Source organism: Echiichthys vipera (assembly GCF_963691815.1).
Source record: "Echiichthys vipera genome assembly, chromosome: X".
Taxonomy (NCBI): Eukaryota; Metazoa; Chordata; class Actinopteri; order Perciformes; family Trachinidae; genus Echiichthys; species Echiichthys vipera.
The window spans coordinates 10828472-10843180 of record NC_139825.1 but is presented as its reverse complement, the minus strand read 5'-3'; the positions used below and the strand labels follow the sequence as shown (position 1 = coordinate 10843180).

The 14709-nt window shown below is 40.4% G+C and overlaps 1 protein-coding gene across 3 annotated transcripts in view; it reads left to right on the top strand.

Annotated features, from left to right (window-relative positions):
- Positions 1 to 14709, top strand: part of sox13 (SRY-box transcription factor 13) — a gene marked incomplete at its 3' end in the record, with an annotated part of 68100 nt that overhangs the window by 31480 nt on the left and 21911 nt on the right. For 2 of the 3 annotated variants that reach the window (XM_083939779.1, XM_083939780.1), the window contains exons 2-7: positions 6807 to 7023; positions 7211 to 7313; positions 9418 to 9504; positions 10738 to 10910; positions 12166 to 12234; positions 12354 to 12468. In XM_083939779.1, coding sequence (XP_083795905.1) covers positions 6808 to 7023; positions 7211 to 7313; positions 9418 to 9504; positions 10738 to 10910; positions 12166 to 12234; positions 12354 to 12468 — 763 coding nt within the window. In that variant the 5' untranslated portion in view covers position 6807. The remainder of the gene's footprint in view (positions 1 to 6806; positions 7024 to 7210; positions 7314 to 9417; positions 9505 to 10737; positions 10911 to 12165; positions 12235 to 12353; positions 12469 to 14709) is intronic. The other variant, XM_083939781.1, reaches the window with a different exon arrangement.

Genomic DNA, 14709 nt, shown 5'->3' with positions numbered 1-14709 from the left:
CATTGCTTCCTGTTTTTTTCTATTTCCGGGTCAAAAGTCACTGCTGTGGAGTGAGAAGGGGCAGTTATAACCCACGGAGCATGTGCAGACGCAAAACCAGTATAATACTCCGGTTAAGCTGTTTACATGCACGAATAATCGGGGTACTGGAGGAGTTATCTATGTCTGTTAACCGGGGTATGAGAACTCTGATTAGGAGTAGTCCCTTGACCCAAATATAACCGGGTTTTTAGACTGCATGTAAACGCACTGATATAATTTTTTTATTCAGTGTCTGCTGTCACCTTTAACAATGTTCAAGAGGAAAAACAAGGTAACCTACAAACTGTTTTTTCTCCTATTCCACTTTGTCTTCAGGACCAGTCAGTATGTTAGATCATACAGTACATATCAAACAGAAAAAACAAAACCTAATGTAAGAATAGTGTCCGGAATTATTTGTTGATGACATTAGTAGCATGGGATTACGAGAGTTTCTGTCTTTATTGTTACAAATCTTCCATTACAAATGAAAATGTATCTGCTTTAGCAGAAATAACGTTCACAGAAAAGTTACTCTATAAAAGATGTATTCCCGTTATGTAAGGCTATTCACGTTGGTGCAGGATCTGTGAGCCAAGCTACTCATAATTTATAGATACAATTTTTTATAGATAAAAATGTGGCTCAAAAGTGGATTTAAGTCCATTTAGGACAGCTTCTGGCAGACAACCACAACACTGAGGCATGAGCACAGGGGGTATGATGCCATTGACACTTTCCTACAGAAACAGGACCATGTTCATGATTACAGATTACTCTGGTTTGAATATCGTTGGAAACATTTTGGATAATATAAGTACACAGCTCAACAAAATATATAACACAGATCTAGTAGTTTTCAAACATTTAATACACAAATTCAAAATATTATAATTTAGTATTACTTTTAATTAAGATCATTTTTCAGAATATTGTAAAGCTCCTCTCCACTCTGGCTTCAATATTCAGTTGAATTCACTAATTTTACTCAAACTCTAAAATCTTTTTCAAAAGTTTTTATGAGATTTGCAAGTTGAACAATGGCCAGAATGTATGAAATACGTGGAACATTTTGAAGATTGAGTGGATTTTCTAGCTGAAAGTGTTAAAGAAAGTGTCGATTCTGAACATTTCTTCCATTTACCTGGATGGGAAATGTTTCCCTGAAAATGTGGAATAGTTCTGAGCGTATGAAAGTCATGAATGATAAAAGTATTCGTAAAGAATTTCTCACTGGACCTTACATTAGGACAGCTGATAATTATCTGCCATTGTTGATATAAAAATGCAGATAAGTGCAGCTTTAAGTGCTGTTCAGCAATTGAGTTGACTGTGCACCAAAATGAGCCATTGATTCCATGGATAACAATTGACTTTTTTACATTATTGCACCTTGCAATGTTTGTCTCCTGATTATAGTCTATCTTTTTATACTTTTCTTACTTTAGTATATATTTTAGTATATTTCTACTTATCCGTACTATTGCTGTGCTTGTGCTGCTGTAACAACTGAATTCCCCTGCTGAGGATCAAGAAAGGTTTATTTTATAGTATTAGTTGGGGAATTTCCTAAAAACAGTTGTAAATAAGTTGATGGCTGAATGATGCATATCATACCACTTTTTATAACGTAAACAACCAACACACTTACTTGCATTGGAGGCAGAAAATAGTCTCACTTGCTGCTTGCACGTTTTATTCCGTTAGAGCTGAACTTTCCACAGTCAGTTATTTGCTATCATTATTTGCTATAATTATATATATATATATATATATATATATATATATATATATATATATATATATATATATATATATATATATATATATATATATATAACGTGATAAAACTGTTGCAGGAGTCTAAAAGTAGTTTCTGGCCACTTTGTTCTTATATGTTTAGCTCAACAGCTGGTTTGAGGTCTGCTTTATTGTGATTTCTTAGCAGCATGTGGTGAGTGCCTATAAAAACTGAACAACACTGTAGGTTGTTGGAAAATAGGCTGTAATCAAATAACCTCTTGCTATTCAAATCATGTGACACATACTATATCCATACATACGTACACAAGGTCAGGTTCCACATGGGTGCAGTCAGCTGCACATACAAGTGTGTTAAGTAGATGCGACTGATGTGGAGGGAAGCGGTAACCTTGACAGGTTCCCATTGTTCTAGCTAAGACATGAAAAGCATTGTTTAAAAGGAAAACTTTTGTGCTTGTAAAACACACACGCACCTTGCAGCATTCCTTGCTGTCAGCGGCTGTGGATCGCTGAGATTATGTGCATACCTCTGCATTGGGTGACACACAAACACACACACACACACACACATACACAGTCTGTGCAGAGGCGTGTGAAAGCCACCTGTGGCAGCCCTACAGTCCAGTCCTCTGTGGAACGTGAAGGGGCGGCCCAGGAATAACTCGCTGTGGGACAAAACTCAGTGTGTTGTTGCTGCTCGAGCCCCTCCCAAACACACACACACACACATTCAACCCCTCGCTGATACCGACGGTGGCTGCTGCATTGTTGGCTTAACAGTTTCTCACCTCTCCATCTTCATCTCTCCATCCTCATTCCTTCCTAATGCTCTGCAAAAAACAACCCACACTGAAAATAGCCATCAGACAGGATTAGGCTGATACAGAGCCTTGTGGTGTGCTGATAGCTGATCTTTTATTCCAATTGTTACCAGAGACAACAAGTATTAGTGTGTTGTAATCCATATTTAGATGACAGGGCTGATTTTTGGTTTAGAAAATTTGAATTTAGGAAAGAAGATTTTGGCACATGTCGACACACAAATAACTGAGTGTGATATTGTGTTCAAAGTCAACAGTAGTCAAGCAGGTGCTATTAAATGAGTTGGATGTTGTTTCCCCCTCTTTCCGCTGTATTTACTGTGCAACCAGGCTTTTTAGTTCCCGTCAGCTGTGTGAAATGGTTATGTTATGACTCTTTGAAGACACGCATTCACACATTATGCAGGTTTAGGGCTGTGGCAGACAGGTGGCTTTGTGTGGGAAAGCAATAACAACAGTTTATTTGGCAGAATGCTGGCATTTTTTCATTCTGCCTCTCTGTAGGAAAGCACCGTGCCAAACTCACTTAAGCTGTTTATTGAATGTGGCTCTCCTTATTGGTGACAATACACCTGGTTTCTTCCACTGGGCAGGAAATAACCAGCAGTGAGTGTGAGCTTCATCCTGATGCTTCATTAGGATTTTTCACTGGGTGACAATTAAGTATCATCGTTTACAGACCAAAATATGAACGCTACTACGTGACCTTGGTGTAATCCACGTCGTGTTCCAGCCCCCAGCATGATTTACACAGGCGCCAGCCCTCACCTGAACCAAACAGTAGTTCCAGTCAGTTAGAATTGTTGTGTGCTACACGTGTCAAACTGAATCTTTGGACAATGTCTGGACCTGATTCATCTGATATTGTCTGAAGAGCATTGTCTGGTGTAATGAACATCACTGTCATTTTGCAGACGTTTGACATTTCTTTTCTATGGAGCAAAAATATTCACATTAATGTGGTGATATTCAGCTACATCGCTCAGCTCTTTTTGACTGCACTAGGTTACTAACTAGCAGCAGTAACTTGGAGTGGATGATGTGAATATAATTCTAATTTATACTGTGATAATGATACATATACATATATGTTATGGTCTCATACACCCAGATATATTAAAGAGGTAAATACTGTATCAGCATCTCATGATAATATTGTCATATCAGCCTGACCGAGTAGTAACCGTGGTAGTTATTGCAGTAGAAGAACTGATGGTCTGTAGCTGCAGCAGTAACCACTGTTTTAATTTGAGCAACAGTACTAGTAGCAATGGAGTAAAAATTAGGATGGATGGAGTTTGGTAGCAGTAGAATTTCAGCTGCAAGACTAGTTGTTTTGGTCCAGACCAAGATAATGATTTTATGCTATTATTATTATTATTTATTTTATTTTTTTACAAAATTTGCGTATGTTTCATTTGTTTTGTAGCTAGAATTCTGAATTCTCTAATTTAGATTGAATCGTTCACATATGGGAGTCTTGGTTGTTTCATGTGTTATTTTATATATTAAAATCCAGGGCAGGTGTATGAAGAAAAATAATTTATCCTGGATTTTGTGTGCACTTTTTAACATACCTTTAAGAGCTTTACATACTGTCACTGTGACGAATAAACGACACGCAAATGGGAAATGCTCTCCTGCGAAAGGTCATGCTGGCAGATAAACAGTTATGCAGCCTGGTGCTTTTATTATGAAAAGGTAAAAAGGGAAAAGTTGATCTAATGAGTGGATTTTTTGTATCTTTTGCTCTACTAGCAAGCGCACAATGACGAGCATGCGGGCAACGTAATTCCTGCAGTTTCATGCTATTTCACTGACTGACAGTTGGCCTTAATTTGCTCTCTGCAAGAGATGTATTAATGTGCCAGGCAAAGGTAAGAATAATAATGCTAGCTAGGATGTACAAACAAACAATGCAGGTTTAAGTCAGTGTAAACCAACAGCTTTACACCTGAGGTAGGAAATACACTTTTGCACAAAAATGAAATGTACAAAACAGGTTTTTGTTAGGCCTCATGGATACACACAATGTGGTTTAGTGAGCAACAAAGAATGCACACAGAATTGTTTCCTTACAAGAGAAACAGCCTCTTTAATTTGAAGGTTTACATTGCAGAAGAACAATAGGTTGATTGTGTTGAGCTGTCAGCCACAAATACATTCAAGCACAGTCCATTTACTTGTGTGACTTGCTGGGGGTTCAGTCCAATTATCTGTCACAGCTCTTGTCACTCTTGTTTTGAAGACACTTGTGTTGCGCTACTTGATTCATTGATTCATCACTTCCTGCAATGCCAGAGGGGGAATTATTTTCATTTCAGTTGATAGAATATGAGATGGCCTTCACTGTTTTAGTCTGTGATTACGGCTCATGACTGCATTTGAAATGCTACAGCTTTAAACACACACACATACACATGGATATACATCACTGAGGTTTGGAACCTTGGACCCTGGCAGACAGGTGGCTTTGTTCAGAAACACAGTATGCAGGCAGGGAGAGATGGGTGAAGTGGAGGGGGGGGGCTCTAATCATTATTATGCTTTCCGTAGAACGGTGGCGCTCCGCATTTTTTTTGCCGTGTTCCCGAGTTGGTCGGCACATTCCGCTGGCATTGTTATCCGGCCTGTTTCCTGCGGCCGGCGGCTTTTGTCAGCCTCTCCCCCATTGTCCCGGCTTCCTTTGTTCCCCGGCTTCAACAATGGCTTTTTTTCTGCCTCTTAATATATATGTGCACTTTTTGCCCTTGTGTGTTCTGTTTGTTTTGTTCTGCTGTCTGCTGTGTTTTTATTTCCTCCTGCTGCAGAGTGGGGAAATAAAACACACACACAAACAAACATGCACAAGCCTCAGTTGATACATTCAAGTTCACTGTGGTTCAAACCTTTCACACTCAACCTCTTCTCTTCCTTTCTCTCCCGTTCACCTGACTCCTATTATTCAGTGTCTCACACACACACACACACACACACACACGCACACACACACACACACACTTGCACAATAGGCCTGGCTGTGACTTTAGTTGATGGTAACACGACCACAACCGAACCCTTGACCTGGACACAGCACTGACCTAAAACTGAAAAGTGAATGTATCTACATTAAATTCCTATATTGTGGCCAAAATAGACTGAAGAAGCACTCTTTATTTAAAATAAGATTACTTATTGTCATGAAACTTGCTGCAGATATTAAAGGTCCCTCAAGGATCTATTATAATGATTTTGGTGATCCCCTGAATTTTCCTCCTGACCAAATACCTGCAAAATGAATTGCATTCCCATCATCCTCAGCTGTACTTTATGCTAATTAGCAAATTAGCACGCTTACATACTCAACTAAGATGGCTAAGCAGGTTAACATTGACCATGTTAGCCTCATAGCAGCTAGCTCAAAGCATCACTGGTACAGCCTCACGGAGCTGCTAACATGGCTGTTGACTCTTAGGATCAATGCAAGTATGCGAATGAAGATCGATTTCACACATTACGCTCTGGCATATAGCAACTGAAAATAATAACACAAGCATCTGCAGTAGCATATTTATGACACTATGTCATCTCTTCATTCAGACACAGGTCTTCTTTCCTTCTGTGCAGGAAGTACAGCAGTGCATGTTCTTTTACATGTTTGTTTACTTTTTTGGTTTGAGGTTTGTTCAGCTTGATCAGCATTGTCATATGCGTTCACATACTTGCATGGACCACGGTCTTGTCTAGATGGTAACCCTAGATTTTTTGAATACTCATAAAAAGTCTAACGAGACTCACTTCCAGACCACATATACTATTTAAGATCAATGTCTAACCATAGCCATCTAACCTAACCATTTCATTTTAAAGCATATAACCTTAACCATTTTGCAAAACATTTGCAAATCTTTGGTTACAATAAACATGACCATGTACCATGTTACTGCCCTTAATCTTGTCCAATGAGTAAACCAGCTTGTGTTCAATAGCTGTTTCAACTTCTTCATCTTGCAGAGGTCCTCATTTCACTCAAGTGAGGAGAGTTACCTGATGTGAAATGTACTGTTTGTGTGTAGTGATTAAGTGTTCCTGTAGTTATCTTGATCTCTGCTCTTTGGCTGTAATTATATCAGCTACCAAATCAAAATTGGTATGGCAAGAGCCCAAACCTCGCCACACCCAAATAGATGTTATTCGTTGTGTGTGTTTGCCTTTCAACAGAATGGTTGAGCCCAGCCCTCCAGCACTGCACCTCCTCTCTGGTGGGGATGCCAGCATGGCTTGTGTTGGTGTCAAAGTAGAGCAGGAGGAGTCCGGCGGAGGCTGTGGAGTCATTACCAATGCTGAACCTCCCAAGAGGTCTCTCTCGTGTGATTGGTCAGGCAACCATCCACTGGAGGCCCGCCAATTGACCCCACCGTTGTCCCGCTCCCCTTCGGTAAGGATATTATGAAAGGCATGACAGAGTGAGAAAGGTTTTTAGGATATGTGAGAACAGATTATCATTCATTCATTCATTCATCTTCAACCGCTTATCCCGGGGTCGGGGTCGCGGGGGTGCTGGAGCCGATCCCAGCTGACATTGGGCGTGAGGCTAAAATATGTCTCTTTCTGTACCCTGACAGGAGGGTTCTCCAGGTAAGGAGCTGGCTCACAGGCAAAGCCCCATGGTGCTGAAGGAGGCCAGGACGCATGATAGACCAGAAGGACAATCCAACTTCAAGGAAGGTCTGTCTGAAGTGGCAACATGGCGTCTTATTCTCTTTCTGCTCTGCAGTGTCACGACTAGTGTTAATAGAGCTGCCAAGTACTCATACTCAAATTGCAAAAGAAGCTGTCCTAGTATTGATCATTTAATAACTTGCACTTCTTCACAATATAAGACTGAAAAACATCTCCTGTTTGTGAAGTTGAAGACATCTTCTGTTATTCAGACAAGTACAAGACTCTGTAAAACACTGTTTTATCCATTAACCTGTTCGGAATATTGTGACAAAATAATTTCTACAATAACTAAAGGAGTTTTGCTGTTCTTTTACAGAGCTGCTTTAAAATAATACATTTATTTTTAAACACTATCGGGTAATTATGGTTTACCACAGCTTGTCTTTAGAGACACTAGCGGATTATCAGTGAACGTAGTTGACGTTAGCTTAGCTTAGCTGTGTTCAAAGATCTTGTGAGACTTTGTTGTTAAGAAAGAAACAGGTCTCAAACAAATTCAATTTTCTTCTGATCCGTCCTTCTGAAAAATACCATTTTTGTGTCAGAATATTCAGGAGATATGTGGTTTGTGAAAAATGGGTCCAATATTTACTTCAGTGCTATGGAATTTGGTACATACATTCATTGTCCCCACAGGATGATTCTTGATGACTCTGGGATCCTTTTTCCTCTAGCGCCACCAGAAGGTTGGCAATCTTGGTTTTGAGTAAAGTATTATGACAACAATTGGATGGATTATTGTGCAATTAGTTACACATATTCACAGTCTCTAAAGAATACATTTGGATGATGTTTCATGTATCGCTATCATCGGATCAAATTTCCCTTTGCCTGTATACTTTGGTTTATAACCAAATACCTCCAGCTGGGCTTTGTGTTTAGTACATGTTAGCATTGTTATTCTGAACATGTTAGCATGTGTATGTTAGCATTTAGCTCAAAGCGCCACTCTGCCTACAGTATTTACAAATTCGCACAGAACCTAGCATGGTTGTATAAACCACAGTAACTGCTGCTGGTCTCACAACACTGAGCAACATCGCTACAAAAAAGTGTGATGGGACAAGCTGTAACCATCATAACATTCATAACATGAAAATGAGATTCAGGTTAAAAAATAAAACATAAATCTGTTTAATATGCACTTTTAAAGTCATGTGTATATATTAGTCTGAGGGCATAAATGTTTTTTTCAGACAATCTCTCTGCTGTCACGGTCCATTCATTTCAGTGTTGAATCAGTAAGGGCAGTACCACAGGGGTACACCAAAGTTGGACATTTCCCACTCACCACATTTCTTTAATATTTAATATGCACACATTGAACAAATCAATGAAAACTGCAGTTGAGTTTATTGTTTTAGAATAAGTTGTTTCCACAGAAGCCAGTAGCATGAGGTACTGTAAACTGACTTGTATTTGGGTATGCACTTAACCCACTTATTCCCCTCACTGCACCTCGACAGTCCGTCTCCTTTCTGCACCAAGGCTGTGTTTGCTCCTTTGGGAGTCTTTCTCTCCTGCTCACATAAACACGTTTTTTTTTTTCTCACAGACCAAACTTTGACAATTCTGTACCATATGTGTTTAAGTGCACTATGTTCTACTGCTATTCAGCATTAAACAATGCGGTCTGCTGAAAATCGATGCATAGATGAGACAGTTTGTCTAGCAAAGCGAACGTGTTGTTTTGGTTCCTGAATGGGTTCAGGGGGGTTGGGGTTTTTTTTGTTTGTGATTTTGTTCAATCCCTCACATGTAAAGTAAAGTGAGTAAAAGGCTGCTCTCTGGGCTGCTCCTGAGACTCTCGCTGCCCTATAGTCTTTCACCAGCCTGCCCTCTGCGCCTTCAATTTTTCTCAAATTCTCTCTACTAGCTGACCTTGGATTGTTCTCCGTTCAAATATTGATCCACTCAAACACTCAAAACTTCTCCCGGAGGCTCAAACAACCTCTGCCCTCTGGCACCTCAAATGTCTTCTTCAGTCCATGTCATTAGGAAGGCAGAGGAGAAGCTGAAATAGATTTTAGTTGACAAAATGTAATTTTCACACCATCTGGTGCAACCCAGTGTGGCTCTGCTGAGTACTGTTGTGTCCTGTTAACAGTAATGCCTACCATTGAGAAGCTGCTGAATGCTGACTGGAAGGAGAAACTTCTGGATAGAAGCACAGTGGGGGCAGGACAACTGAAAGGTAAGCTTTGAAACACAACCAACACCTTTATACCATTTATATACCACTTACATACCATTATTTCCAACACATTACTATTCGCAAACATATATATGCCATGTTTTTATTTTCATTGATCCTCTTCTGCTCTGTGTGCTGAGAAATGTTGAAAAGATTGCAGGCTATGTGCAGTCATTTGGTGCATCACTGCTTGGAGAATTTAGCAAAATTGTTGGTTTCATTGGTGTTCCTTTTAAAGGCAGGCAGAGTTGGGAGAAAAACATTGAAACAAACAAAAAAATACACCTGGAGAGGCAGAAGCAGGAGGACCAAATTACATATATTAACAGCAGGAGCTAGATGCTACAAAGTGATGTTCAGAGGGACCCAGCCTCCGTCATGTCTTCATCCCTGCCCCACTGTCGTAACCACACTTAGCACTCATGTTATCAGAGTATCTCAGTAATAATTAATCTTTTTTTATTTCACTCTGTTTAGTTGTTGTCCATGCTTGTAGTTTGTGATGAAAAACACATCAGTAATACAATAAAGATAGTTTCCTTTTGTTGGAATGAGCAGGAAACCGCTTAATAGTTCTATTGCCAAGTCATCAAATTACATTCATTTAAGTGTGACGCACTTTACGGCTCCACTTAAGTGCATTGTGTTGTAACCATAACAACTGACCGCAATTGCCATTTTCTCTTCAACCAGCCAAAAGGCAGCAGCAAACAGTTCAATGCCCTCTCTACTCTCATTCTATTTACATGGTTTCAACCCAGATGTATGTACCCTGTCTATAATAAGCTAATGCCGATCAGTGTTTCCCAAATCCCAAGATGATGATCTCAAATATCTTGTGTTGATATTCAGTTTATTGTCATAGAGGAGTTACGAAATCAGAAACTATTCACAATTAAGAAGGTGAAATAGAGAATCTTTACTTTTTTTCGCTAAATAATGACTCAACATGATGAACCGATTTTTACAATAATTTGCGTTTAACTTATTAGGTGACAAAGATAATGGACAAATCATTACCACTGCCCCCATTCACATTATCACACTGTCATTTGTGCATTTATATTGCAGAAATATGAATGAAAAATAAAAGGCTTTTAAATTGTAATTTGTTACACTGCTTATAGAATATATAGAAACCCTTTTACCATCATGACTCAGTTTGTCATAAAATAGAAGTGCTAAAGCAGTTTTTAGAGAAGCCTGACCCTCTGAACCTCTGACCCCCTTCAGGTACCCCAGAGGCTCTGGCAGAGAAGGAACTCCAGTTGTTGATGATGATCAACCAGCTGAGCGGTCTGAGGGAGCAGCTACTGGGAGCCCACTCTGAGCAGAGGAACATGGCCGCTCTGCTGCTGGAGAAACAGCAACAGCAGATGGAGCTGGCTCGACAACAGCAGGAACAGGTAATACATGTGACTGCCATCACTTTTTCTGTGCATATACTGTTCATTATCTAAAAGTAGATTGAGCCTATCCGACCAAACAGACCCAGAAGTTACAGAATCAGTTACTAAATGAGGAACAAAGAGTCCCCTCTGTTTTTAATCCATGTAGGCAATTCTTCTACCTTGTCAAAACCTGCCTCCTACATTACCCACAATGCAACTTGGCCGCGGTTCAGTGGAAGATTTGTACATTCTGAATGAATTCATCAATTTATTTCTGATGACTGAAATCAGTGGGCTGCTCCATATACTGTATATAGGTGTGTTTCCATCAGGGTAAAATGTGGCCGCTCGGAAAGTTTCAGGTCACACCCTCTCAAAAGGCTGTTCACTCGCCGTGTTTCCATTACAAAAAAAGGCCCCAGACAGATTTACGAGACTCCGGAGGTGATATCACTCTGAATGGGTTTGGATCATCTGTGATCAGTTGAAAGCAGCCCTACTCTCCCACAGGGTAAAAAAAAAAAGGTAATTCAAAAGGCCGCTCGAGTGACTCACATGCAAATTAGGGACTTTTGGCGAGATAGACCAGCCTCATTCTGGGTATTCAACTTTAATGGAAACACAACTTATACTGATGGACAGCCTGACATCTCCCCAAAAATTAAGCCAAAACATCTGGATCTCCCCCTGGTGGCTGGCTGCAGCATAGGTCATACACCCTGCCCCCGAAAAACTGGAATTTTTCCCGACTTTTTAAGAGTTTTCCTGGAACGGTTCCTGTTGTCAAAAAGGTCAAAAGTAATTTATGTTGATTTAATATGCTAATGGTATAAGATTAGTCAAGGCTTGGCAGATCCACAGAATTTGGACCTATTCTTGACTTTAGGCTCATTCAAATAACTGAATTTTACAAAAAGATGTATGATTTCTGGTGCAGTTCAGGGACATTGCAACATTTTTCTGCTTAACCAGTTTAATGTATTGAATATGTTATTTTACTAAGAAATCTGAGTTTACATATAATTTAAATATGCAGTATGTAGTAATGCATGCAGGCATTTCTCAGTTTGTTTCAATTGTCATTTCGTTACCAGTTTAGTGCATATTAATTACTTTACCTGTAACTGGGACACAGGATAAGATTCATACACTCTGCAGTGAATTGCATTTGTTGTGTTCATGTTGACTTTATGAGTGAAGCCCTGATCATGGTCATGTGCTCTATGAGCACTTGTGTCTGTCAGCCACATGAACATGTCTTGTGTCTCAGATCGCCAAGCAGCAGCAGCAACTGATCCAGCAACAGCACAAGATCAACCTGCTTCAGCAGCAGATCCAGGTCAGCTCCCTTCATGACCTTCACATATCTTCACATACCACAGCGAGCAGCAGCTAGCATGGATCATAATCCCAAATGAGAACTTTTATGTAAGATGTATTTGTATTGGTGCGTCCCAGCAGGTGAACATGCCCTACGTGATGATCCCAGCTTTCCACCCCAACACCCAGGCCCTCTCGGTCACCTCTGACTCCCAGATGACCTTGCCACTGCAACCTATCCCCTGCAAGCCAGGTCAGTTATCAAGTTAGCCGAGCGAGAGAGGTTACAGCTTCGGGAAGTGTTGGGTTGGGACGCAGTGGCTCCCATGAAACCATAAATCCATTCTCGGAATGGCAAAACAAAAAGAAAAAAAATAATTAAAGACATTTTAAATTGTATTTACATTGTGCATTTAAATTTTCATGTATTATATAAATATTACAAAGTGGACAAAGAACAGCTGATTCATTTAGTTGAAGGGAGGAGTTACCCTCCTCATTTTGTTACAAAAACCTAAATAAATATGTTGTTGAAGCTAAAGAGGGTGAGATCAGGTAAAACCTCAGAGGGAATGTGTGTGTGGTGTACTGCAGGGCTACTTAGGTCCTTGACATTGCACTATGAAACTCAGCCAGTGTTTGAGAGTGTGTCAATCATTATGTGTGCAATTTCATTTTTGTATGTTTATGTTTTTAATATGGACACCTGGTAGATTAGCCAATGAGCTAAAAGAGATCCAAATAAAAACACAGAATTGACAGTGATGGTTAAGTGCCGCCCTATTCTATGTTCTACTTCTATAGTATATCATTGTGATCTTTGGATAATCGTCCAAGGTTTCTCTCTGCCAGGCCATTAATGCTGGGAACATTTGGGTATTGTAAGCTCTTTCATAGCCTATTCTTACATTCTTGGTTGTGAAGACAGAAATGACCTATTGACAGTGACTGTGTGCTTTGAAGGCCTGAAACTTATGCTGAAAGTTGTCAGCACCTCAAGTTGACATTCATGTTACAACATCTTCTCTCTCAAGTGCTTTTGAAGATTAACTTAAGCATCTTATGCACTTCAATCCAAGGTTTACTTTAAACAATATGGTTGAAGCAGCATCTTTGTGTAGACTTGCTTTCACAAGTCTTAAAAGCTTGTCAGTGACCTTGTCTTCTCTATCTTTTAAAACCAAAAGACACAAGGCTAGTCTTCAAAAACATTGTAGGTGGAATTTCAGGATAGCCATTCATTTGCTTTCATGCTTTCAGACTGTGTGTGTGTGTGTGTGTGTGTGTGTGTGTGTGTGTGTGTGTGTGTGTGTGTGTGTGTGTGTGTGTGTGTGTGTGTGTGTGTGTGTGTGTGTGTGTGTGTGTGTGTGTGTGTGTGTGTGTGTGTGTGTGTGTGTGTGTGTGTGTGTGTGTGTGTGTGTGTGTGTGTGTGTGTGTGTGTGTGTGTGTGTGCTTCAGAATGCTTTGACAGATGAAGAAAATATATAATTGAACACTGTTGTGTGAAAGAGGTCAGTTATAGGCAGGAAGTTGATGATGTATTTTCTTTTAAGGTATAGAAAGAGTAAGGCCTATACTGTTTACTTTAATGTAGGTAGTGTCTTCTGTTAGTGTCCTAATATGCATAATGACACCTGGACATTATATTCTGTGGATCTTCCCTGAAAGCCCAAACCTCACACACATGCCCAATAACTGAGTCTGTAAGAAGAAGGAGTGACATCATCACGTTAAATAAACTGTCAGTACTGGTATTACAGGAAAATCAACATACTGTATAAGACCTTGGAGTGGAGAGAGCTTGGAGTGTGGCTTAGAGTGAGAGGATGCTGGCACGTCTTGGCTGCTGCTTATCGTTGCTGCTTGCCACTCTTCAGAGTTTTTCCGTAGTTTGCTTTCACTGCTGCTACTTTTGCTATTTTTCGCTAGCTTCCTACTTTTTCGACCTGCCATCGGCTTATCGGTTAGTCGTATAACCTACCGACCTACCTGGATCTCAAAAGTCCTCCACGGTGTTGCTATGCTACTGCTACAGAGCCCCTATTGGTGCTCTGTGCGTTAGCTTGGACACTGGTATCGAGGGGCTTCTAATACTGAATCCGCTGTACCTTCGTTCAGGCCACGGTCAAGGCTAAATCGGGCAGGCTTCCACCTGCACCGGTACGGTTGCACTGGCCCTCTGCTCTGGCTGGGATCGCTGCCTACCGTTCGATGGACCTTGGCATGCTAGTCTCTCCATCTACCACGCTGTGTTTGATGATCCTGTTCCACCTTCTGCCTCTTCCCCTGTTATAACCACCATTCACCTCCAGCAGCATTTGCTTCCTCACAGCCTCAGCCATGGCGTTCTGCTACACATCCATGCAGCTCCGCCAGCTAACTCCAAAAACACCTCCTTCCACGGAACTCATTACCACACTAAAAAATGCCTGTCTTCTTTGTCTTCCTCGTTACATTACCCGAGGCTCCCGATGCAAGTTTATGCACAGTCCCA